Source organism: Somniosus microcephalus, chromosome 2 (genome assembly GCF_052327205.1).
Source record: "Somniosus microcephalus isolate GS21.2 chromosome 2, FLI_Smic_1.0, whole genome shotgun sequence".
NCBI classification, from domain to species: domain Eukaryota; kingdom Metazoa; phylum Chordata; class Chondrichthyes; order Squaliformes; family Somniosidae; genus Somniosus; species Somniosus microcephalus.
In genome coordinates, this window is record NC_140988.1 from 11,532,366 (window position 1) to 11,555,797 (window position 23,432).

Sequence of the window (23,432 nt, forward strand, 5' to 3'; positions counted from 1 at the left end):
CCAAAGCCTTTCCACCATCTACAAGGCCCAAGTAAGGAGTGTGATGGAATACTCTCCACTTGCCTGGATGAGTGCAGCTCCAACAACACTCAAGAAGCTCCACACCATCCAGGACAAAGCAGCCCGCTTGATTGGCACCCCATCCACCACCTTAAACATTCACTCCCTCCACCACCGGCGTACCGTGGCTGCAGTGTGTACCATCTACAAGATGCACTGCAGCAACTCGCCAAGGCTTCTTCGGCAGCACCTCCAAACCCATGACCTCTACCGCCTAGAAGGTCAAGGGCAGCAGGCGCATGGGAACACCACCACCTTCAAGTTCCCCTCCAAGTCACACACCATCCTGACTTGGAAATATATCGCCGATCCTTCATTGTCGCTGGGTCAAAATCCTGGAACTCCCTTCCTAACAGCACTGTGGGAGTACCTTCACCACACGGACTGCAGCGGTTCAAGAAGGCGGCTCACCACCACCTTCTCAAGGGGCAATTAGGGGACGGGCAATAAATGCTGGTCTTGCCAGCGACGCCCACATCCCATAAACGAATTTAAAAAAACTTAATGAGCTGCCAGAAACAGTGCGACGAATTTGCCCCCCAAACTCTGAGTTGAACCGGAAATGTTGTAAACAGTGAGGAGGATAGTGACAGACTGGTGAAATGGGCAGACACATGCCAGATGAAACTTAATGCAGAGAAGTGTATAGTGATGGAGTTTGGAAGGAAAAACAAGGAGGCAATATCAACTAAATGGTACAATTTATAAAGGAGTTGCAGGAACAGAGAGACCTGGGGGTTCACATGCACAAATCTGCGAAGGTGACAGGATAGGTTGATGCGGCTGTTAAAAAAGCATACGGGATCCTGGGCATTAATTTATGCCAATCAGCTTGAAGAGATAATCTTACAATGTCTCAGCTCTACATCAGTTGATCAATAGCTTCGACCAGTGAAAAGTGAGCATCGAAAAATTCCCAGGGAGTCCAACTAACCATCTAGGAGATTTAAAATCATAGAATGATACAGCACAGAAGGAGACCATTCGGCCCATCGTGCTTGTGCTGGCTCTTTGAAAGAGCACTCCAATTCGTCCCACTCCCCCCCGCCCCCTGCTCTTTCCCTGTAGCCCTGCAAATGTTTCCTTTTTAAATATATATCCAATTCCCTTTTGAAAGTTGCTATTGGGAATCTGCTTCCACCGCCCATTCAGGCAGCGCATTCCCAATCATAACAACTCGCTGTGTAAAAAAAAATTCTCCTCATCTCCGTCCTGGATTTTTTCGCCAATTATCTCAAATCTGTGCCCTTTGGTTACCGACCCTCCTGCCAGTGGAAACAGTTTATCCTTATTAACTCTATAAAAAACCCTGATAATTTTGAAAACCTCTATTAAATTCTCCCCTTAACTTTCTTTGCTCTAAAGGAGCACAATCCCAGCTTCTCTGGTCTCTCCACATAACTGAATTCCCTCATCCCCTGGTTCCATTCTGGCAAATCTCGGGGGAGTGGTAACAGTTGAATAGCTCTTTCAAAGAGCCGGCACAGGCCCGATGGGCTGAATGGCCTCCTCCTGTGTTGTATGATTCAGGAAATTGGAATACTTTCAGATTCATCAAAAACTGAGTTCGAAGCTGCGGTATCCACAGAGAATTCCCCACTTCCCATTCGTTGAAATTGTCTCCATTTCAAGCCTTGCTCTGTTCATGTGTTCAGTTCCAACTTGGTTGAGCTAATCTCTTCCTACGCCCCGCCCCTCACATCGGGAATAAACACATTGGCTGGGTCAGGAACAAAGCATTTAAAGAGCAACAGGAGACCGCCCTGTGCTACATACTCTCTGTGAAAGGCGCTGCTGTAATTCTTCAATCGTAACCAAATTTCTGCTTGCAGCACCAGTAAGTCTACAGTGCGGAAACTCGCCTGATCAAACACCATTTCGGCATAAGGAAAATAAGGCAAGTCAGCTGCGGCATTGAAGTTCAAGTGAAGAGCAGGTAAGTGTGTTTTCAAGGCTTGTCTGTATTGTAACGATGGGATTTAAAAGAATTGCTGCGTGTTGATGTGAATTCTGTCAGGGTTGAGTTATTCAGGTTGAATAAAAGATTTTCATGACAATAATTTTATCTCGGGCCAGCTCGGATCCTTGTGCGAAAAGGTGGCAGAAACACTCGTGATGGTTTAATTTTTCACTACAAATGGACAGGCAAAAAAACCTGTGAAGATAAGTCCCCACTTGAACATGCCCTTTGTGCATACATTCAGCTGGGTTTCCGCTGCCCCTCAGCACTGGATAACAATCTGCTGTAAATCAGCCTGGCGCTGTTCAGTGACCTGAATTCCAAGTCTCTTAACTCTTTACTGCCAAGTGCAGAAAAACTTCTACCTCTGAGAGCTTTCTGCTTTTGTTTTTTTTTTCACTTGCTGTCACACTGAACTAAAGATTGACACTGCAAGATAGGAACAGGAGGAGGCCATTCAGCCCCTCCAGCAGGTTCCGCCATTCAATGAGATCATGGCTGATCTGTATCTTAACTCCTTCTTGGATCTGTAACCCTTGCCGAACAAAGTTGTATCAATCTCAGTTTTGAAATTTTTCAATTGACCCCCAGCCTCAACAGTGTATTTGGGGGAGAGAGTTGCAGATTTCCACCACCCTTTGTGTGAAGAAGTGCTTCCTGACATCACCCCTGAACGGCCTGGCTCTAATTTTAAGGTTCTGCCCCCTTGTTCTGGACTCTCCCACCAGAGGGAATAGTTTCTCTGTATCTACCCTATCAAATCCTTTAATCATCTTAAACACCTCCATTAGATCACCCCTTAATCTTCTATGCTCAAGGGAATACAAGCCCAGACTATGCAACATGTCCTCATAATTTGATATGTTTGGATGAAAGGCTAACAAATGAGAAGCTTAGGGGGAGAAATTCGGTATCGCCCTGTTTGGGGCGCAATTATCGGCTGGGCGCAAAGTTTAGCGCCTGCCTCTAAATATCGCTTCGACTGCAAACTTGGCTTTTATCGCCCCTGGAGGTGATTGGAGCGCTAAATCGGGCGCTACACACCTCTATTAAGGCGCTAACACCGAGGAGCAAGGCGCTAACTCAGAGCGCGGGCGCAGCGCAGGTGATGTCAGTTAGCAATGGAACACAGACACACTGGTGCTGGCCAGTTCTTAAAGGGGAGGGTCGATCTTGCTCTCCAGCCAGACTCTGCTCATTGGAGCCTTGAATCTCTCTCTCTGTCAGAATGAGTGGTGCAAAAATGTCTACCACACAAAAAGCCAGGAAGAGGCCGCCTTTAAATAGTGCCCCCCCAGCCCCTCACCGACTGGGAAACGTTCCAGTCTCCCTGTCGTTGCTTGCGCCAGGTGGAAAGGAGGGGGGCGCTACTCAATATCTGGTCCGGGGCGCCAACAGGGAATTGCACGCTCGACTGACGTCACGATCTGCGGGCACAGCAGGTCGGGGCGGTAAACCTTTGCCCCGCTGCATAAACTCTAGTCAATTTCGCGAGTGGCGCAAACATCGACGCGCCCGGGCGCGAGTTGCTTTGCGCCCCATTGGGCGCTAATGGGAGGTGCAAGCCAACTGAATTTTTCCCCCTAAATTAAAGTTTATAATTTTGAAATCCACAGCAATTAGTACAGAAACAAGACTCCTCAATGGAATACAAGCCTATGCAACATGTCCTCATAATTGAACCTTTTTGGCCCCTGCAGTAGTAAAAGCCCTGAAACTTCAGGAATAACTTTATTAGGGCAATATTAATCTCATACATGAACCAAAAATAAAAGAAAGTGCTGGGAGGGAGCACTGAAATTGCACATTCCGTAGTGTTGGCAGTTGCTGGGCTCAGAAGAGGCACAATGGCTGGCATTGAAGCGGCCTGATCTTCCATTCCACTTTGCTGGCGAACTGCCTGTTACTGTTTGCACCAACGTTTTCCCTAACACAATTGATCTACAACAACAGCTTGCATTTATACAGTGCCAGCAATGTAGTAAAAACACCCCGAGGTGCTTCACGGGAGCGAATATCAGACAAAAATTTGACACCGAGCCATATAAAGAGATACTCCAAACCATCGTCAACACCTTCCCCGAAGCGTACGAGAGCACGGGTCTTACACTAAACATCTGTAAGACAAAGGTCCTCTACCAACCTGCCCCCGCCACACAGTACTGCCCCCCGATTATCAAAATCCACGACCTTGGACAGCGTGGACCACTTTCCATACCTCGGGAGCCTACTGTCAACAAGGGCAGACGTCGATGACGAAGTCCAACACCACCTTCAGTGTGCCAGTGCAGCCTTCGGTCGCCTGAGGAAAAGAGTGTTTGACGACCAGGACCTCAAACCCAGCACCAAGCTCATGGTCTACAGAGCAGCAGTGATTCCCGCCCTGCTGTATGCCTCAGAGACATGGACCATGTACAGCAGGCACCTCAAAGCACTGGAGAGGTACCTGGCCCAAGACTGCACAAAGTGGAGGAGAAGCATCCGGGAAGGTGCCGAATACCTCGAGTCTCTTTGCCGGGAGTAAGCGGAAGCCAAGCGCAAGCAGTGCAAGAAGTGCACATCAACCCAAGCACCCCACCCACCCGCCCCTTCAACCACCGTCTGCCCCACCTGTGACAGAGACTGTAGGTCCCGCATTGGACTCATCAGTCACCTGCGAACTCATTTTTAATGTGGAAGCAAGCCATCCTCGGTTCCGAGGGACTGCCTAAGAGAGAAGGACAGGTGCCCAAAAGCTTGGTTTTAAGGAGAGAGAGGCAGAGAGGTTTAGGGAGGGAATTCCAGAGATTGGGGCCCAGGCAGCTGAAGGCACAGCCGCCAACGGTGGAGCGATTAAAATCGGGGATGCGCAAGAGGCCAGAATTGGAGGAGCACCGAGATCTCGGAGGGTTTTAGGGCTGGAGGAGATTACAGAGATAGGGAGGGTCGAGGCCGTGGAGGGATTTGAAAATAAAGATTCAATCTTTGGCTTACATTTAATGAAAGTTCAGCAATTCTTTTTGCAAGAAACATTTCATATTTGTTACCACTTCCAAAGTATAACCAAACTGTAGATAGAAATGGCCTGAGCCAACAGTTGGTTTTGGGGCAATGTGCTTAAGTCTGATCCTCCAAGGCTTGGTATAAGCCGATGCTTCGGCCAAAGATCTAACTCTCATTGACAGATATATCTGAGCTGTACATGTTTTTTGTTTAACTGTGCTATGTTTGATTCCAGACAGGTTTAAACATGTCAAACTACAAGTTGACTTACTTCAAATTAAGAGGGAGAGCCGAAACTGCTCGTTATATTTTTGCATACAGTGGAATAGAATATGAAGACAACACAATTGAAAGATCGGACTGGGCCCATTTAAAACCAAGTAAGTAGCACAGACTGCAAATGACAAGTGTAACCTCTGAAACAATTAATCGTTTTTAGTTTACTTTTCCACTTTCACCCATTGCCGTGTCTCAACTCACGGATGGAAGCAAAATTTGGATTCCACAGTGATATTCTGTCCTGCCCTGGATGAGGAGTGGGGGGGGGGGCATTGTGTCAAAACCGATGATCATAGAATCATAGTGATTAAGAAGGCCAATGGAATGTTGGCTTTCATTGTTAGGGGGATAGAATATAAAAATAGGGAGGTATTGCTTCAGCTGTACAAGGTATTGGTGAGACCGCACCTGGAATACTGCATACAGTTTTGGTGTCCATACTTAAGAAAAGACATACTTGCTCTCGAGTCAGTACAAAGAAGGTTCACTTGGTTAATCCCGGGGATGAGGGGATGGACATATGAGGAGAGGTTGAGTAGATTGGGACTCTACTCATTGGAGTTCAGAAGAATGAGAGGCGATCTTATTGAAACATATAAAATTGTGAAGGGGTTGGATTGGGTGGATGCGGGGAGGATGTTCCCAATGATGGGTGGGACTAGAACTAGGGGGCATAGTCTTAGAATAAGGGGCTGCTCTTTCAAAACTGAGATGAGGAGGAACTACTTCACTCAGAGGGTGGTAGGTCCATGGAATATGCTGCCCCAAAAAGCTGTAGAAGCTACATCATTACATAAATTTAAAACAGAAATAGACAGTTTCCTAGAAGTAAAGGGAATTAAGGGTTACGGGGAGCGGGCAGGAATTTGGACATGAGTCTAGGTTCGGATCGGTCATGGCCCTGTGGGTAGCGGAGCGGGCCCAGGGGCCATGTAGCCTGATCCTGCTCCTATTTCGTGTGTCTAATTCTGTTAGATTCAGGAGATGGTTCTGTGATAGTAGATTGGCGGTTAGGATCAGATCAGCCATGATCTTATTAAATGGCGGAGCAGGCTCGAGGGGCCGATTGGCCTACTCCTGCTCCTATTTCTTATGTTCTTATGTTCTTATAGAAATCAACGGCACAGGAGGAGGCTATTCAGCCCATCGTGTCTGTGGCGGCCGAAAAAGTGCTATCCGGCCTAATCCCACTTTCCAGCTCTTGGTCCGTAGCCCTGTAGGTTACGGCACTTCAAGTGCATATCCAAGTACTTTTTAAATGTGATGAGGGTTTCTGCCTCTACCACCCTTTCAGACAGTGTGTTCCAGACCCCCACCACCCTCTGGGTGAAAACATTCCTCCTCAACTCCCCTCTAAACCTTCTACCAATTACTTTAAATCTGTGCCCCCTGGTTATTGATCTCTCTGCTCGGGGAAATAGGTCCTTCCTATCCACTCTATCCAGGCCCCTCATAATTTTATACACCACAATTTAGTCTCCCCTCAGCCTCCTCTGTTCCAAAGAAAACAAGCCCAGCCTATCCAATCTTTCCTCAGAAACTGAATAAGTTTTAAAAAGTTGCTTGATGGCAGTACTGTGTTTTTTGAAATGATAATTCAGCAGGACCAGAGAGCAGATAAATTTCATCTCTCTGCTGGCTGAACAATTATAGGGAGAATAATGCAGGAAGACAGTAATTTTTAAAATGTATTTATTCATTGAATGTTGGCTTCCCTAATTGCCCTTGATGAAGGTGGTGGGGAGCTGCCTTCTTGAACTGCTGCAGTTTTTTTGATATGACTGAGTGTCTTGCTGGCGCCCATTTAAGAGTCAAGCACATTGGTGTGAGTCTGGAGTCACATATAGGCCAGACCAGATAAGAACAGCAGATTTCCTTCAGATGAGTTTTTACAACAATCTGTAGTTTCATGGTCACCATTACTGATGCTAGCTTTTTATTTCAGATTTATTTAATTAACTGAATTCCCCAAGCTGCTGTGGTGGGATTATGAATTCACATCTTCCAAGATTAGTTAGTCCAGGCTTTTGGATTACTAACCCAGTAACATAACCATTATGCTACCATACCCCTATATTCCAATATTGACACTTTTCCTCACCAGGTGTGAGTTCTGCTGTGTCATTAGGTTGCCTGTGGGTTTCAACGGCATGGCAGTAAGGATTTCATCACTCAAAGTATTGCTACGAATACTCAACATTAGAGAAGAAGACTTAGACCTGATAGAGGTCTTTAAAATGAAGAATGGGTTGGACAGGTTGTGGGTTTGGGAGGTGCTGTCGAAGAAGCCTTGGCGAGTTGCTGCAGTGCATCTTGTAGATGGTACACACTGCAGCCACGGTGTGCCGGTGGTGGAGGGAATGAATGTTTAAGGTGGTGGATGGGGTGCCAATCAAGCGGGCTGCTTTGTCCCGGATGGTGTCGAGCTTCTTGAGTGTTGTTGGAGCTGCACTCATCCAGGCAAATGAAGAGTATTGCATCCCGCTCCTGACTTGTGCTTTGTAGATGGTGGGAAGGCTTTAGGGAGTCAGGAGGTGAGACACTTGCTGCAGAATACCCAGCCTCTGACCTGCTCTTGTAGCCACAGTATTTATGAGGCTAGTCCAGTTAAGTTTCTGGTCAATGGTGACCCCCAGGATGTTGATGGTGGGGGATGGTAATGCCGTTGAATGTCAAGGGGCAGTTGTTGGAGATAGTCATTGCCTGGCACTTGTGTGGCACGAATATTATTTGCCACTTATCAGCCCAAGCCTGAATGTCATCCAGGTCTTGCTGCATGCGGGCATGGACTGCTTCATTATCTGAGGAGTTGCGAATGGAACTGAACACTTGGAGGTGGTGGTGTTCCCATGCGCCTGCTGCCCTTGTCCTTCTAGGTGGAAGAGGTCGCGGGTTTGGGAGGTGTTGCCGAAGAAGCCTCGACGAGTTGATGCAGTGCATCTTGTAGATGGTACACACTGCAGCCACGGTACACCGGTGGTGGAGGGAGTGAATGTTTAAGGTGGTGGATGGGGTGCCAATCAAGCGGGCTCCTTTCTCCTGGATGGTGCTCGAGATCCTTCAGTCGACTAAGAGTATTGAAGAAATGGGATTAATTTGGTCAGATTGTAAGGTTGGTGGTGCGTTATTTCTGTTGCATACACCTGCGGACTTCAGTTTATTCTGTATTGAAATCTGCTGCAATACACTGTGCTATAGGCTTCTCTCAGTTACAGTATTTGAAATCGGAAATAAAAACAGAAAATGCTGGAAACACTCAGCAGGTCAGGTAGCATCTGTGGAGAGAGAAACAGAGTTAATGTTTCAGGTCGATGACCTTTCGTCGGAACCTGAAACGTTAACTCTGTCTCTCTCTCCACAGATGCTGCCTGACCTGCTGAGTGCTTCCAGCATTTTCTGGTTTTTTTTCAGATTGCCAGCATCCGCGGTGTTTTGCTTTTGAAATCGGATATTTGCCCCTCCCCCAAAAACAGGTTCCTATTAGAAATAAATACATATGTAGGACCACAGGACACGTGTAAAACCCTGCTTTTGTAACTTGATTTATGTTGTGGGAGAACAATTCGGCCTTTGAAGAATTCAATTCAATCAATGGGGAGTTCCTGGCAGCTTGAGATAAGCGTTCTCTGAAAACGATCACTGCTGCATTGTGGTGCTGGCCACTGAGGGAGTTTGCTGCCAAATCTTAACAACTGCTACGATCGGCCCAGAAATTCAGGTCGGGGGCTTCCCGCGGGTGCAAGCCTCCGACCTGCACTTACCTAGCGCGCCGGGCGTTGTGCTGTGGGCCCGCGTGGGATTCCGATCCTGGGCCTGCTCCAACTGCCGGCGCGCAGTGCTTGCGTATCCCAGGGGCGCAGTTAGTTCGAAGCGTCCCCTGGGATCACGTGGGCCATGGAGAGCCAATGGGAGCAGGGAATCTGTATTCATAGATTTGACAGGAAGGCCTGTCAAATCTATGAATACAATTCAGCCCCAAAACATAACTAAAACTTCAAATAATTTTTTTTTAATCACATTTTTAAAATAACTATAAATTACATAAAATAACTATTTTAAACAATAATTTAAATTTTTGAAAAAATTAATTACAGTTTCTAACGGGGCTAAAAATAAACTTACCTTTCTTTAAAGTATTTAAAAATAATAAACCTGTGGAAAAAATGTTTTAATTTTACTTAATTCACCATTTACCTTGTTAAAAGCAGGCCTTGAGACTGCTTTTAAAAAGCGTAGCTGCTGGAGACTTACCCTCCCGGAGAAACCTGGAAAAAAAATGGAAGTTCCAGGCGTACGCGCTGCCTCTCTGGCGCACGCGTTCGACCTGTGAACCCTTTCCTTTAAGGGAACGGAAGTTCCGGTTTCCCGTGCATGCGCAGTGCATGCACGAAACCGGCACTTTCGTTGGGCCTACGCGTGAGTACTCAGCGCGTACTCACCCGTGGGGACCCAAAGTTCTGGCCCATTGTGCTTTTATAATATGGGTCAACCATCACCACAAGATGGTAGCATGGGCCAAAAAGTAGGAGTAAATACATGTCGAAGTACAGCAGAGGTCTGCGTCTCGCACCTTTAAAGGGGGTAGATTTTAACTTAGTGCGATAGTGTAGAACGGGTGATAGCGAGTCAGCAGCCCATTTTACATCTCTCTCTATTTTTACTGACATTGACTTCAATGTAAAAATGGGCTGCCGACTCAGTATCATCTGTTTTACACCATCGCACAGTCAAAATCTACTCCCTTGTGTGTTATGATTGTACAGCATCAATAAGAAAGATATCTGACGGTTTTTGGAAAAAGCTACTAAACCAAGAGACATTCAGTGGCAGGAGGGTGTTATGGAGACAGTGTGTGAAAGAGGCAATGCCAACATCTGGTAGGATATTTATGCGTAACTGAGGGCACAATGATAGAAGAAAGACTTGCATTTATATAGCGCCTTTCATGACCACCAGATGCCCTAAAGCGCTTTACAGCCAATTGAGTACTTTTTGAACTGTAGTAATGTAGGAAACGCAGCAGCCAATTTGTGCACAGCAAGCTCCCACAAACAGCAATGTGACAATGACCAGACAATCTGTTTTAGTGATGTTGATTGAGGGATAAATATTGGCCTCAGGACACCGGGAATAACTCCCCTGCTCTTCTTCAAAATAGTGCCATGGGATCGCTTACATCCACCAGAGAGAGCAGACAGGGTCTCGGTTTAACATCTCATCCGAAAGACGGTAGCTCCGACAGTGCAGCGCTCCCTCAGTACTGCACTGGAGTGTCAGCCTAGATTTTCGTGCTCAATTCTCTGGGAGGGGTGGGGGGTGGGGGGGGGAACTTGAACCTACAACCTTCTGACTCAGAGCATGAGAGTGATACCCACTGAGCCACGGCTGACACAGAGATATGACCAACTACATCGTGATGGCGTCACGCTACCGGCACAGCTCGTTCTGTAGTGCTGTTGTTGGAGGACGCTGTCCCCATAACTGAAACCCCCCTCCGTACAGCAACTCGCAGCACTTGTTTAGTGTTCTTCCTGCTGCTGCCCTCCAGGAACTGAAGATTAATCTCCAGGACACTGCTCCGAGCGAAACCTGGGGGCATTAAAAAAGTTTTGTTTATTTCATTTTCTTTAAAGAGTTTTGCTAATTAGTTATAAAAAAGATTGCTGATGGGATAAAAGGCTATTTAACTAACAGTCAAGTGTCATCCAATTAGATAATGAAGAATCTATTTGCTCTCTGATTGATATGGGAAGGCGGGGCACTGCGAGGATAGACATGTTGGGCGACCAATGGTGGGAGTGTGGGGGCGGGCAGTTGGAGGCAGCTGGTCATATGATGAAACTTCTAGGAATATAGCCAACCAGCGTTGGCACCCCTAGTGGGAGGGAAGAGAGAATATTGCTCTGTGCTTTAAGTTATAACTGGAGACTTAAACCTCCGCTAACGTTACCCGTGAAAATATGGATCTTTGATGCTGTTGTGTCTTCAGAGGTGAGGACTTTCATATTAAGAGTGCCGTTGACTGTGTCTCTGCAGTTAACTGTATTCCATTAATGTAAAGTATCCTTACAATTCTTCTTCATGATTATTTAGTACCAAGAATGTCTCTTCTCAACAGCTTGGAGGGAACACAAGATATTGATTATTGAACAAGGCCTGTTCTGTTCAACCATCAATCTCACACAACCATCCAATGAATTGAGAATGGGCAAGTCGTCAGTGAAACTATAATAATTTATCTCATCCGCATCTGGTCTTTCAATAGTTCACTCGCCCCAAATAAAAGAATCCTTAGATATATGACGAAAGGTTGAGCAGGTTGGGCCTATACTCATTGGAGTTTAGAAGAATGAGAGGTGGTTTTATTGGAACATATAAGATTCTGAGGGGGTTGGACAGGGTGGATGCTGAGAGGATGTTTCCCCTAGTGGGGTTATCTAGAACTAGGGGGCATAGTCTCAGAATAAGGGGTCGCCCATTTAAGACGGAGATGAGGAGGAATTTCTTCTCTCAGAGGGTGGTGAATCTGTGGAATTCTCTACCCCAGAGAGCTGTGGAGGCGGAGTCAGTGAATATATTCAAGGCGGAGATTGACAGACATTTCAACTACAGGGGAGTCGAGGGGTGTGGGGAGAGAGCGGGAAAGTGGTTGAGGCCAAGATTGGATCAACCATGATCTTATTGAATGGTGGAGCAGGCTCGAGGGGCCGATTGGCCTACTCCTGTTTCTTATGTTCTTATTCTGACCTGTTTTATTTAATATTCAAACGCGATTTCAAATGCGAAGTTTTATAGAATAATGTGATAAATACTGTCAATTGTAGTAACATAGGTATTTTCGGAGAGTAACATGTTAATATTGTCCTAAAATAATGGGCAAGCCCCTCCGTCCAAATGCTCTGTCTGGTGTGATACTAAGGAGCCAGACTCAATCCCTGGTCTGTGCTCTCTTAGCTAACCACAGCCACAGCAGGTACAGGTGGCACAGATAAGTTTGGTACCTCTGGGATGAGATGAGGAAAAGCCAACCAAGGCTTCCTGACTGACTGATTGCTGACCAGTGGCTTATGCTAAAAATTGCACGTGTGGGCACAGGGTGATGCCCTTCGCAGTGGGAGAGCCTGCTGAGATCGACTACTTGGCTGTACACAAGAGGACTGGCCGCTTGGGTGAGGTATTGGCACCCATGGAGCTGTACCCAGCAGGAGGCCAACACCTCAGCTTTTGCCCTTCTCTCCTATCAGCTTGGCTCATTTCTGAGTCAGGTGGTCAGGGTTTAAACCTCACTTCAGCACATAATCTTGGCTGATACTTCAATGTAGCATTGAGCGAGTGCTGCATTATTAGAGGAGCTGTCCTTCGGATGAACCGTGGCCCCATTGGGGGTGTTAAAAGATCCCACGGCACATAAGAACATAAGAATTAGGAGCAGGAGTAGGCCATACGCCATTCAATAAGATCATGGTTTATCTTCGACCTCAACACCACTTTCCTGTCCGATCCCCATATCCCTTGATTTCCCCTAGAGTCTTAAAACTATCGATCTCAGCCTTAAATATATTCAACGACTCAGTATTCACAGCCCTCTGGGGTAGAGAATTCCAAAGATTCACAACCCTCTGAGTGAAAAAATTCCTCCTCATCTCAGTCTTAAATGACCGACCCCTTAACCTGAGACGATGCCCCCCTAGTTCTAGACTCTCCAGCCAGGGGAAACACCCTCTCAGCATCTGCCCAATCAACCCCCCTCGGAATCTTGTATGTTTCAATAAGATCACCTCTCATTCTTCTAAACTCCAGAGGTATAGGCCCAATCTAATCAATCTCTCATAATAGGCCAACCCTCTCATCCCAGGGATCAATCTATTGAAAGATGATCAGGGGAATTCTCCTGGTGTCCTGGCCCACATTTATCCATCAACCAACACCATCAAAACTGGTTATTTATGTCATTGCTGTTTGTGGGACCTTGCGCATGCAAATAGGCTGCCTACAAAATAATTCATTGGCAGTGAAGCGTTTTGGGATGTCCTGAAGATGTGAAAGGTGATATGTAAATGAAAGTCTTTAGGAAATTAGAGAAGCGTGCAATAAGGGCACAGCAGTCATCATGGGTGACTTTAATCTACATATAGATTGGGCTAACCAAATTAGTAACAATACTGTGGAGGAGGAATTTCTGGAGTGTTTACGGGATGGTTTCCTGGACCAATATGTCGAGGAACCAACCAGAGATCAGGCCATCTTAGACTGGGTATTATGTAACGAGAAAGGATTAATTAGCAATCTTGTTGTACGAGGCCCCTTGGGTCGGAGCGATCATAATATGATCGAATTCTTCATTAAGATGGAGAATGAAGTAGTTGACTCAGAGACTAGGGTCCTAAATTTAAATAAAGGAAACTACGATGGTCTGAGGCGCGAGTTGGGTAGGATTGATTGGGGAATGTCACTCAAAGGGTTGACGGTGGATAGGCAATGGCAAACATTCAAAGACCACATGGATGAACTACAGAATTTGTTCATCCCAGTTTGGCATAAAAATAAAACAAAAAAGGTGACTCAACCGTGGCTAACCAGGGAAATTAGGGATAGCATAAGATCCAAGGAGAGGACATATAAATTGGCCAGAAAAAGCAGTAAACCTGAGGATTGGGAGCAGTTTAGGATTTAACAAAGGAGGACAAAGGGATTAATTAAGAAAGGGAAAATAGAATATGAGAGTAAGCTTGCAGGGAACATAAAAACTGACTGTAAAAGCTTTTATGGACATGTGAAGAAAAAAAGATTGGTGAAGTCAAGCGTAGGTCCCTTGCAGTCAGAATCAGGGGAATTTATAGTGGGGAACAAAGAAATGGCAGACTAATTAAATACATATTTTGGTTCTGTCTTCACAAAGGAGGACACAAATAACCTCCCAGAGATGTCGGGGAACATAGGGTCTGATGAAAGGGAGGAACTGAAAGAAATCAGTATTTGTAGGGAAATGGTGTTAGGGAAATTGATGGGATTGAAGGCCGATAAATCCCCAGGGCCTGATAACCTACATCCTAGGGTACTTAAGGAAGTGGCCCTAGAAATAGTTGATGCTTTGCCGATCATCTTCCAGCATTCGATGGAATCTGGAACAGTACCCATGGATTGGAGGGTAGCTAATGTTACCCCACTATTCAAAAAAGGTGGTAGAGAGAAAATGGGTAATTACAGACTGGTAAGCCTGACATCGGTAGTGGGGAAAATGCTAGAGTCCATTATAAAAGATGTAATAGCAGAGCACTTGGAAAACAGTGACAGGATTGGACAAAGTCAACATGGATTTACAAAAGGTAAATCGTGCTTGACTAATCTACTGGAATTTTTTGAGGATGTAACTGGTAAAATAGATAAGGGAGAACCAGTGGATGTGGTGTATTTGGATTTTCAGAAGGCTTTTGATAAGGTCCCACATAAGAGATTAGCATGTAAAGTTAAGGCACATGGGATTGGGGGCAAGATATTGACTTGGATAGAGAACTGGTTGGCAGACAGAAAGCAAAGAGTTGGAATAAACGGGTCTTTTTCCGAGTGGCAGGCAGTGATTAGTGGGGTACCGCAGGGATCGGTCCTTGGACCCCAGCTATTCACAATATATATTAATGATCTAGACAAGGGAACTAGATGTAATATCTCCAAATTTGCAGACGACACAAAGCTGGGTGGGCGTGTGTGCTGTGAGGAGGATGCCGAGAAACTCCAGGATGATTTGGACAGGTTGGGTGATTGGGCAAAAGCATGGCAGATGCAATATAACGTGGATAAATGTGAGGTTATCCACTTTGGTGGCAAAAACAGGAAGGCAGATTATTATCTGAATGGCAATAGATTGGGAGAAGGGGAAGTGCAACGAGACCTGGGTGTCCTTGTGCACCAGTCGCTGAAGGTAAGCATGCAGGTGCAGCAGGCGGTTAAGAAGGCAAATGGTATTTTGGCCTTCGTAGCGAGAGTGTTTGAGTACAGGAACAAGGATGTCTTGCTGCAGTTGTACAGGGCCTTGGTGAGACCACATCTTGAGTATTGTGTGCAGTTTTGGTCGCCTTATCTGCGGAAGGATGTTCTTGCCCTGGAAGGAGTTCAGCGAAGATTCACCAGGCTGATACCTGGGATGGCAGGAATGACGTATGAGGAGAGATTGGGACGATTGGGCTTGTACTCGCTGGAGTTTAGAAGAATGAGAGGGGATCTCATTGAAACTTATAAAATTCTGACAGGACTGGACAGACTAGATGCAGGAAGGATGTTCCCGATGGTCGGGGAGTCCAGAACCAGGGGTTACAGTCTAAGGATAAGGGGTAGGCCATTTAGGACAGAAATTAGGAGGAATTTCTTCACCCAGAGTGGTGAACCTGTGGAATTCTCTACCACAGAAGGCAGTAGAGGCCAATACATTAAATATATTCAAGAAGGAGTTGGATATATTTCTTAAGGCTAAAGGGATCAAGGGGTATGGGGAGAAAGCAGGGACCGGGTACTGAATTTGGATGATCAGCCATGATCGCATTGAATGGCGGAGCAGGCTCGAGGGGCCGAATGGCCTACTCCTATCTTCTATGTTTCTAGCTTCAAAATTACATTTTGCCTTACAGTGACTGCTTATATTCCCAGTGAATGATTATGTTACTTTAAAAACTTGAAAGAAAGACTTGCATTTATATAACACCTTTCACAACCTCAGGCTGTCCCAAAGCGCTTTACAGTCAATGAAGTACTTTTGAAGTGTAGTCACTGTTGTAATATAGGAAGGTTAAGAGTGGAGAGAGATTTATCATTCTGTACCAAGGCCAATGCTCCCCTTAGCTGTGCAGCCGCAAAGCGATCTTAAAGGGGCTGCGCACCCAAAAAAAATTAGCGGGAACATTGACCAAGACTATTTTATTCTACTTAATATGGCAACTTGGCAGATCTGCGTGGCTGCTATCATGTCTAATACTATGATAGCCTATGGAGAGATTGGATTTAACTGTCACACTAATCTGGCATCTGTGTGGTTCTCGTTCCAGCTCTGCTTTTTAAACAACTACCAATTCTGAAGGTGAATGAAATGGAATTCAACCAGAGCATGGCTATTGGGAGATACCTGGCCAGAGAAACAGGTACAGTTAGCCAATATGTTTCATTTCATTTTCGATGTTTCCGTGTCGATGCAGTCACGGCGGGAATTCAGTGAGGTCTCCTTTCCAGCCCGACAATTACACTTATATATATTTACCATTCGTATGTTGTTTCTTTCTTAGGCCTCGCAGGAATAAACAACATTGAGCAAGCTCAAGTGGACGCCATTGTGGACACAATAAATGATTTCATGAATCTGTTCCCCTGGACCGAGAGGGACGAAGCTGTGAAAGTACGATTGAGTTTTGCACTTTGTAAGATGCTAGTGATGTTGAGGTTAAAGTTAGCATTTTAGTCGCCAGCTGTGGCTCAGTTGGTATCACTTGTGGGTTCAAGTCCACTCCAGGTACTTGCAGCACATAATCCAGGCTGACACACCCAGTGCAGTACTGAGGGAGTGCTGCTCTGTCGGACATGCCATCTTTCGGATGAGACGTTAAACTGCCCTCTCAAATGGATGTAAAAGATCCCATGGCACTATTTCGAAGAAGAGTAGTGGAGTTCTCCCTGGGAGCCTGGCCGATATTTATTCCTCCCACAAACAACATGATAATGACCAGATAGTCTGCTTTATCGCTCAACCAACACCTAAATACAGATGATCTGGTCATTATCACATTGCTGTTTGTGGGAGCTTGTGTGTGCAAATTGGCTGCCGCCTTTCCTACATTGCAACAGTGACTACACTTCAAAAGAGTATTGAAACGTGCTATGTAAATACTCGCCTTTATTTTTCTATTGATTACAAAAGTTTCAACATAGATTGTTCAGAGCTTCTGGACATCGAACCGTCAAAGCCTCCCACTTCTTTAACTGGGAGAGTCCCTCATGGTGCTGTTGAGAGCATCTTGCAGAATGCTCGTACACGTCACTGCCAAAAGGCATCGAGACAGGGAGAGGACAAATTCATTAACGTCTGCAGTGAGACAGGACATCTCCCAATTCTAACTTGCTGTAACTGTTACAAATAAAGATAGGGGTCTAATTATGGAATAGCATGACTAGACATAGAATTTACAGCACAGAAACAGGCCATTCAGCCCAACTGGTCTGTGCCAGTATTTATGCTCAACACGAGCCTCCTCCCACCCTATCAGTATATCCTTCTATTCCGGTGGCATAGTGGTTAGCACTGTTGCCTCACAGCGCCAGGGACCCGGGTTCAAATCCGGCCTCGGGTGACTGTCTGTGTGGAGTTTGCACATTCTCCCCGTGTTTGCGTGGGTTTTCTCCGGGTGCTCCGGTTTCCTCCCACAGTCCAAAGATGTGCGGGTTAGGTTGATTGGCCATGATAAAAATTGGCCCTTAGTGTTAGGGGGGGATTAAATACGTGGGGATAGGGTTTGGGTGGGATGGCTGTCGGTGTAGGGACCGGGTGCTAGGGTTTGGATAATCAGCCATGATCTCGTTGAATGGCGGAGCAGGCTCGAAGGGCCTACTCCTGCTCCTATCTTCTATGTTTCTCCCTCCTGTACATATCTAGTGTCCCCTTAAATGCATCTATGCTATTCGCTTCAACTCTCTGGATAAAGACGTTTCTCCCGAATCCCTTATTGGATTTATTAACTATCTTATACTTATGGCCTCTCGTTCTGGACTTCCCCACAAGTCCATTATCACTCCCTCCCCTTCCCCGGCCATTGCCTCAGGCTGAAGCAGCCCGTGTTTGTAACCTCAGCGTCCTATTTGACCCTGAGCTGAGCTACTCCATCGCAAAGAACGCCTACATCCATTGGTGGCAGGGAAAGTGCTTGCATTAAAATGTTTCTACCGGAGAACATTTACAGTCTCAGCATGGCGGTTTATCTGAAGAGATAATGACTTTCTCCTTTTACAGCGAAAGATGACAAAAGATATTTTCGCCAACAGCATCCCTGTACTTCTGGATGGTTTATGCAAGCTCCTGGGAGACCACACTTGGTTTGTTGGTGATTCAGTGAGTATAACTTATTGAGGTTTATCATGACGTTTAATAATGTGCATAAACTTCATGTGCGGGAGATTCACAGTAAAGATCAGAGGGACAATTTACCGAATGTCCACTCCTGGCTGCGAGCCTCGCCCACCACGAGTGCTGCTCAGGATGTCACGGCCACTTTCCAATGATTTTTTTTTCTACAGTGGAAGGATCTGTCCTTGGCTGTCACTCCACGAAGAACAAAGGAAAGTTCAGCAAGCAAAACCATTTACTGTTGCTCTCCCTGCTCCCCCCACCTGATGGCTCAGTTAGTTTACTCAATTAGCCACATGGACCAGGATGGTTTCAGATTCCACTCCAGGTCTGTGTTGAATGTGCTGTTCTCAGTGTGGGAGGGGTACTACAACTGGCCTCAGCTTCCCTGGGACATTAAGGGCTAAAACCCTGCTCCATACTGTTAACGAATGGCCATTGCCAGCATTGCGAGTGTGAAAGCCAGGACAGGGACAGGGTCAGGATCAGGATCTGTCTCAGCTGTGATGCCCCATTGCCACTTAATCACCTACCAATATTCAAATGCCTAGACTCGCACATCTTTTTGGGGATCTAGTATCTCAGTAATTTGAGACCTGAGGTGTGGTAAGTGTAGCATGCTTGGAAGGAGCAGGTGACTTTGGAGCTATGGTCCCCAAAGCTCTCCATCACTGGAGTTCTCCTCACCTCATGTCTGGGTCTGTTGTAGACTAATTGATAGCTATGATTAGTCAACAACTCCATTATATCATGTGACTATCAGGGTGGTAGAAGGCAAACCAGATGGACTGTGGTCTTCTTTCGTTTAGGAATTCCTGTGTTCCTACGAATGACCACATCAGCGATTGGTGCTTGAGGTACCGTATGCCAGCAAGGAGTAAATTCCTTTGGAAATTGGGAGGAAGAATTGGTAGATGAGGGGGGGAAAAAATCAATTAAATATTAAAATAAAGGATAAACTATGTGCAGTGGGGATGATAACAATTGTCTGTTTAACAATCATTAAATCATAATGGCCAGTTTATGTTCAACTTTGTAATTCTGCAAAATGACCAATTTTATAAATATGTATTTTTGTCTCTAGGTTACCTGGGCTGACTTTCACTGGGCTGTCTGTTCTATCACCCTCACCAATCTAAATGTTGACATCCTGCACAACTATCCCAAACTGTTAGCTTTGAAGGAACGAGTGGAGGCTCTCCCCAAAATAGCAGCCTGGATAGAACAGAGACCAAAAACTCCATTGTAACATTATGGCATTGATCTTCGCCTCTCTTACAAGCACACTTAAGATTTTTAGTTTCCAGGCTGGAGTATAATTCTTTAACCTGTGCTTTCAAATAACAATTGTCAGTGTTTTGGTTCTGTATTAATTGCTGTGGATTTCAAAGATATAAGCTTTAAGTTTCTCATTTGTTAGCCTTTCATCCAACCAAACATATTAAATTAGGAGGGCAGGTTGCTTGTACTAGGCTTGTATTCCTTTGAATGTAGATGATTAAGGGGTGATCTAATGAAGATGATTTGATCGGGTAGACAGAGAGAAGCCAATCCCTCTGGTGGAGGAGTCCAGAACAAGGGGACATAACCTTAAGATTAGAGCCAGGCCGTTCAGGGGTGATGTCAGGAAGCACTTCTTCACACAAAGGGGAGTGGAAATCTGCAACTCTCTTCTCCCACCCCCCACCACCAAAAAAGCTTTTGATACTGGAGACCAATTGAAAATTTTAAAACTTGAGATTGATAGATTTTTGTTAGGTAAGGGTATTATGGGATATGGAACCATCCTGGCGTCAGAGTGAAGGACATCACAAAACAGATTGGAAAAACATCTGGTAAGGGAGAGAGCGCGCAACTAAAAGTTGTAGTCCAGGTTGAAACTAATAACATAGATAGAAGTTTGAGATCTTACAGAGGGAGTTTAAGGAGTTAGGCACGAGATTGATAAACAAAAGAGCTTGAAGGGTGATAATCTCTGGATGGTTCCCGTGTTGGACATGTTACAGGAAACTCTTTCTTATCCGGCACCAACGCGGTGCCGGTTCATCAAAAATTCAAGATAACCGAAAGCTATAGTAAAAGATACGGAGAGCTGACAGCTCCGTATAAAGCAACAAACCCTGTTGCTTAGCAACAAGTGCAGAACAATGGCCACAAGTTCCAAGCGTCTCTGTAGCTTAGCAACAGCTGCAGCCACACCCTTGCACAGCAACAGATCGAGGAAGGCAAGTACAATATGAAGTAAAACTTACCTGAACCTACTCCTGAATTTTGCCGGTTAACCGAGATTTCCGGTTATTTAGGTGCCGGTAAATCGAAAGTTTCCTGTAGAAAGATTAGGAACGTCAATGTGTGGCTGCAGGGCTGGTGCAGGAAGGAAGGGCTCACTTTCTTGGGGCATTAGAGTGAGCTCTGGAATGATGGGAAGGCTATAATGAAGGTACAGCCTTCATCTGAACTTACCTGTCCTTAAGAGTCAGAATTGAGTGCTACATATGTGAATGTACAAGCATTCAAACCAAATTTGGAGAGTTGGAAGCATTAATAATGGTGGAGTGACAGCAATCCAAAACTAATCCCACTTCCCTGCTCTCCGCCGCCCATCCTCTTCTTCAAATGTATATCCCTTTAAAGATGCAATGGTCTCTGCCTCAACTACTGCATGTGAGAAAGCAGGATTGGTAAATTTACCTTTACACTTCAGTGAGCTCACCCCTTAACCACCTTCTATCTAGACTGTAGAGACTAAGCTCCTCTACTCTATCTTCATACCTCGTGCCCTTTGTTCCAGCATACATTAGAATAGTGTTATCCAAAACATTATCCACTAGCCACAGGTGGTTAATTGGGAACCCAGATGCGGCTAATTGCATTTCTAATTAAATTAAAAATAAGAATATTTGCATGTGTATTTTAACATTTTTGTGCATTTGTTAATAAAATGGTAAGACAAAAAGCAGAGTGTGCGAGTGTTTTTTGATCCTCATGAGTGCCTTACTGCATGGTAGTACGTAGATATTTAAGTAAATATACACACGTAAAATACATTTACCTGTATTATGTGAGTGTATTAAAGCGTTTTCTACTAAAGCAATGTCGCCATAGTGGCTCGTCAGCAATTTCTAATGGGTACCACTGAATTACATATGTTTATTCATCCAAGCAATTTAATGGCCCTGAATTTGCGGTTAGCAGCGAAGTGACGGCGCTCGCCGCTGACTTCAAAGAAAGCGACCTCCGTGACATTAGTTTCAGCTCCCCTGACCTTTGTTTAAATCTGGTGCCAAATCCAGCGTCCAGCAACAGTGATGTCATCAAGCAGGATAAGCAGCCAATTACATTGAAGAATTCTCACGGACGCAAACCAGGAAGTAAAATGCACAGATTCGAATTTACTTTTCGCAGTTTACACAGAGTGAACTAAAGATTGGGACATACACATAGGATTAAGGTAGAAGCTGAAATATCAAAATCTTTTTGAATTTTTAAAAAAAAAGTGTAATTCTTAATCATATTAATGGAAAAATTTGTCATTCCGCAAATATAAAATTAGTTTTTCAGGGCCTGAATGGTTGTTCAGCAGTTAATACACTGTTAAAAACCCAGTTACGCCTCTTTCAACAAGGCTTAACTTTTTCAGGGGTGTTTTAACGCTGATATTCCAGCGTAATAGGAGAAGTTTTCATCCTTCAATGTGATTTGAATTGATTGCCGGCTCCGGGGAGTTCTGCAGCACAACTTGTGGTGGAGCAGGGAATGACTGACTGCAACTTCAGGATTCCTGCAGTTATCTGCGCACGTGCTAAATCCTGAAGTTGCTGTCCGTTTCAGCGGGGTAATGATGGCGAACGCTGCCGGTTTCGCCGTCATTACCACCACAAAATCTGGGCCAATGTCTGTAACTGAAAATAGTGTGCTATCCTTATAGAATGAAGACCGTGGACAGCTTCATGTCAATTTTTCTTTAGTTATGAATGTATTTTTCTGAGTACTGAGGATAACATACTATGCACTTATCTGCCAACTTTACCAATTATTTCTAAACCTGGATTCTGCATCACAGCATTTGTCTGCCCACAACTGTCCATATTTCAGCAAGGGAATTAATCATTTAGTGGAGCAGATGTCATCGGCGAAGGGAACATTTTGATTGCACCCAACAGGCCATTGAAGAGTTGGGTACAGGCAGCACAATATCAAAATTTGTAGACAAGTACAAAAATAGGGAGCATAGTTAACTGTGACGAGGACTGTAAATAATCTCTGAAGGCCCAAGACAGGTTAGTAGATTGGGTTGATAGATGGCATGTGAAATGCACTGAGGAGAAATGTGAGGGGTTACATTTTGGGAGGAAGAATGAGAGGGGCAGAGGCTTTGGGGCCGAGTTACACGTAGCTTCAAAAGTGGGAGGACAAGTTGATGAAGTGTCAAAATGGCATATGGGATCCTAAGTTTTTATAAATGGAGGCAAAAAAACAATGTAATGCTCATCACAAGGTGCAGCATGTGAACTTTGATGTCTGTAGCTCAGTCAAAAATCTAGAGTCAACTCCACTTCCGTTTCTGCGGCTGTTACCACCAAGGGCAAAGATAACATTGGTGAATGTGATGACTGAGCTAAAGCGGATTATGATTGTCAAAATGAGTGCCTCAGCTGAAGTCAAGGATTGCACTTGGTAGAGGCAAATTAAACTGCCTTGTATGTGAGATGGCTCCCGCTCTTCACTTCTATCCATGGGAATCTCCTGCCATCCTTTGCCCTTTCTCTCCCAAATCTCCTTGCTGCCACTGTTCAAGTTCCCCTGGCTCCATCAGTTGGTGCATTTTAACTCTAACTACAAGTTATCTGCTTTAAACCTCCAAATAACCATCCCCCACCCCTGCTTCTCAAATTCTTAAGACTTCTCAGGACATCAAGACTACGTTTCTGCATTGGACTTCGCTGGATTACACCGTAAGACTCATTTGCTGTGTCAAAAATTTGCTGCAAAAAAATTATCTTCCCCACTGTGGATGTTTCTCTGCCGAACTGGGTGACTCGTTTGATTGGT

At 45.2% G+C, this 23,432-nt stretch overlaps 1 protein-coding gene across 3 annotated transcripts; it reads left to right on the plus strand.

Moving 5' to 3' along the window:
* The first annotated feature begins 1,774 nt into the window (after positions 1-1,774).
* On the plus strand, positions 1,775-21,336 carry LOC147122545 (hematopoietic prostaglandin D synthase-like). Of its 3 annotated transcripts, none has more exons than XM_086006543.1 (7): positions 1,775-1,996; positions 5,242-5,382; positions 16,318-16,410; positions 16,552-16,661; positions 18,267-18,365; positions 18,551-18,708; positions 19,465-19,613. In XM_086006543.1, the coding sequence occupies exons 2-7, from the start codon at positions 5,250-5,252 to the stop codon at positions 19,517-19,519; spliced, it is 648 nt and encodes a 215-aa protein (XP_085862669.1). In that variant the 5' UTR covers positions 1,775-1,996; positions 5,242-5,249; the 3' UTR covers positions 19,520-19,613. The 3 variants fall into 3 exon arrangements, with proteins under 3 accessions (XP_085862669.1, XP_085862660.1, XP_085862679.1); XM_086006534.1 differs by having other exon boundaries at positions 1,776-1,996; positions 5,238-5,382; XM_086006553.1 differs by lacking the exon at positions 18,551-18,708 and having other exon boundaries at positions 1,782-1,996; positions 5,238-5,382; positions 19,465-21,336.
* Positions 21,337-23,432: the final 2,096 nt, after the last annotated feature.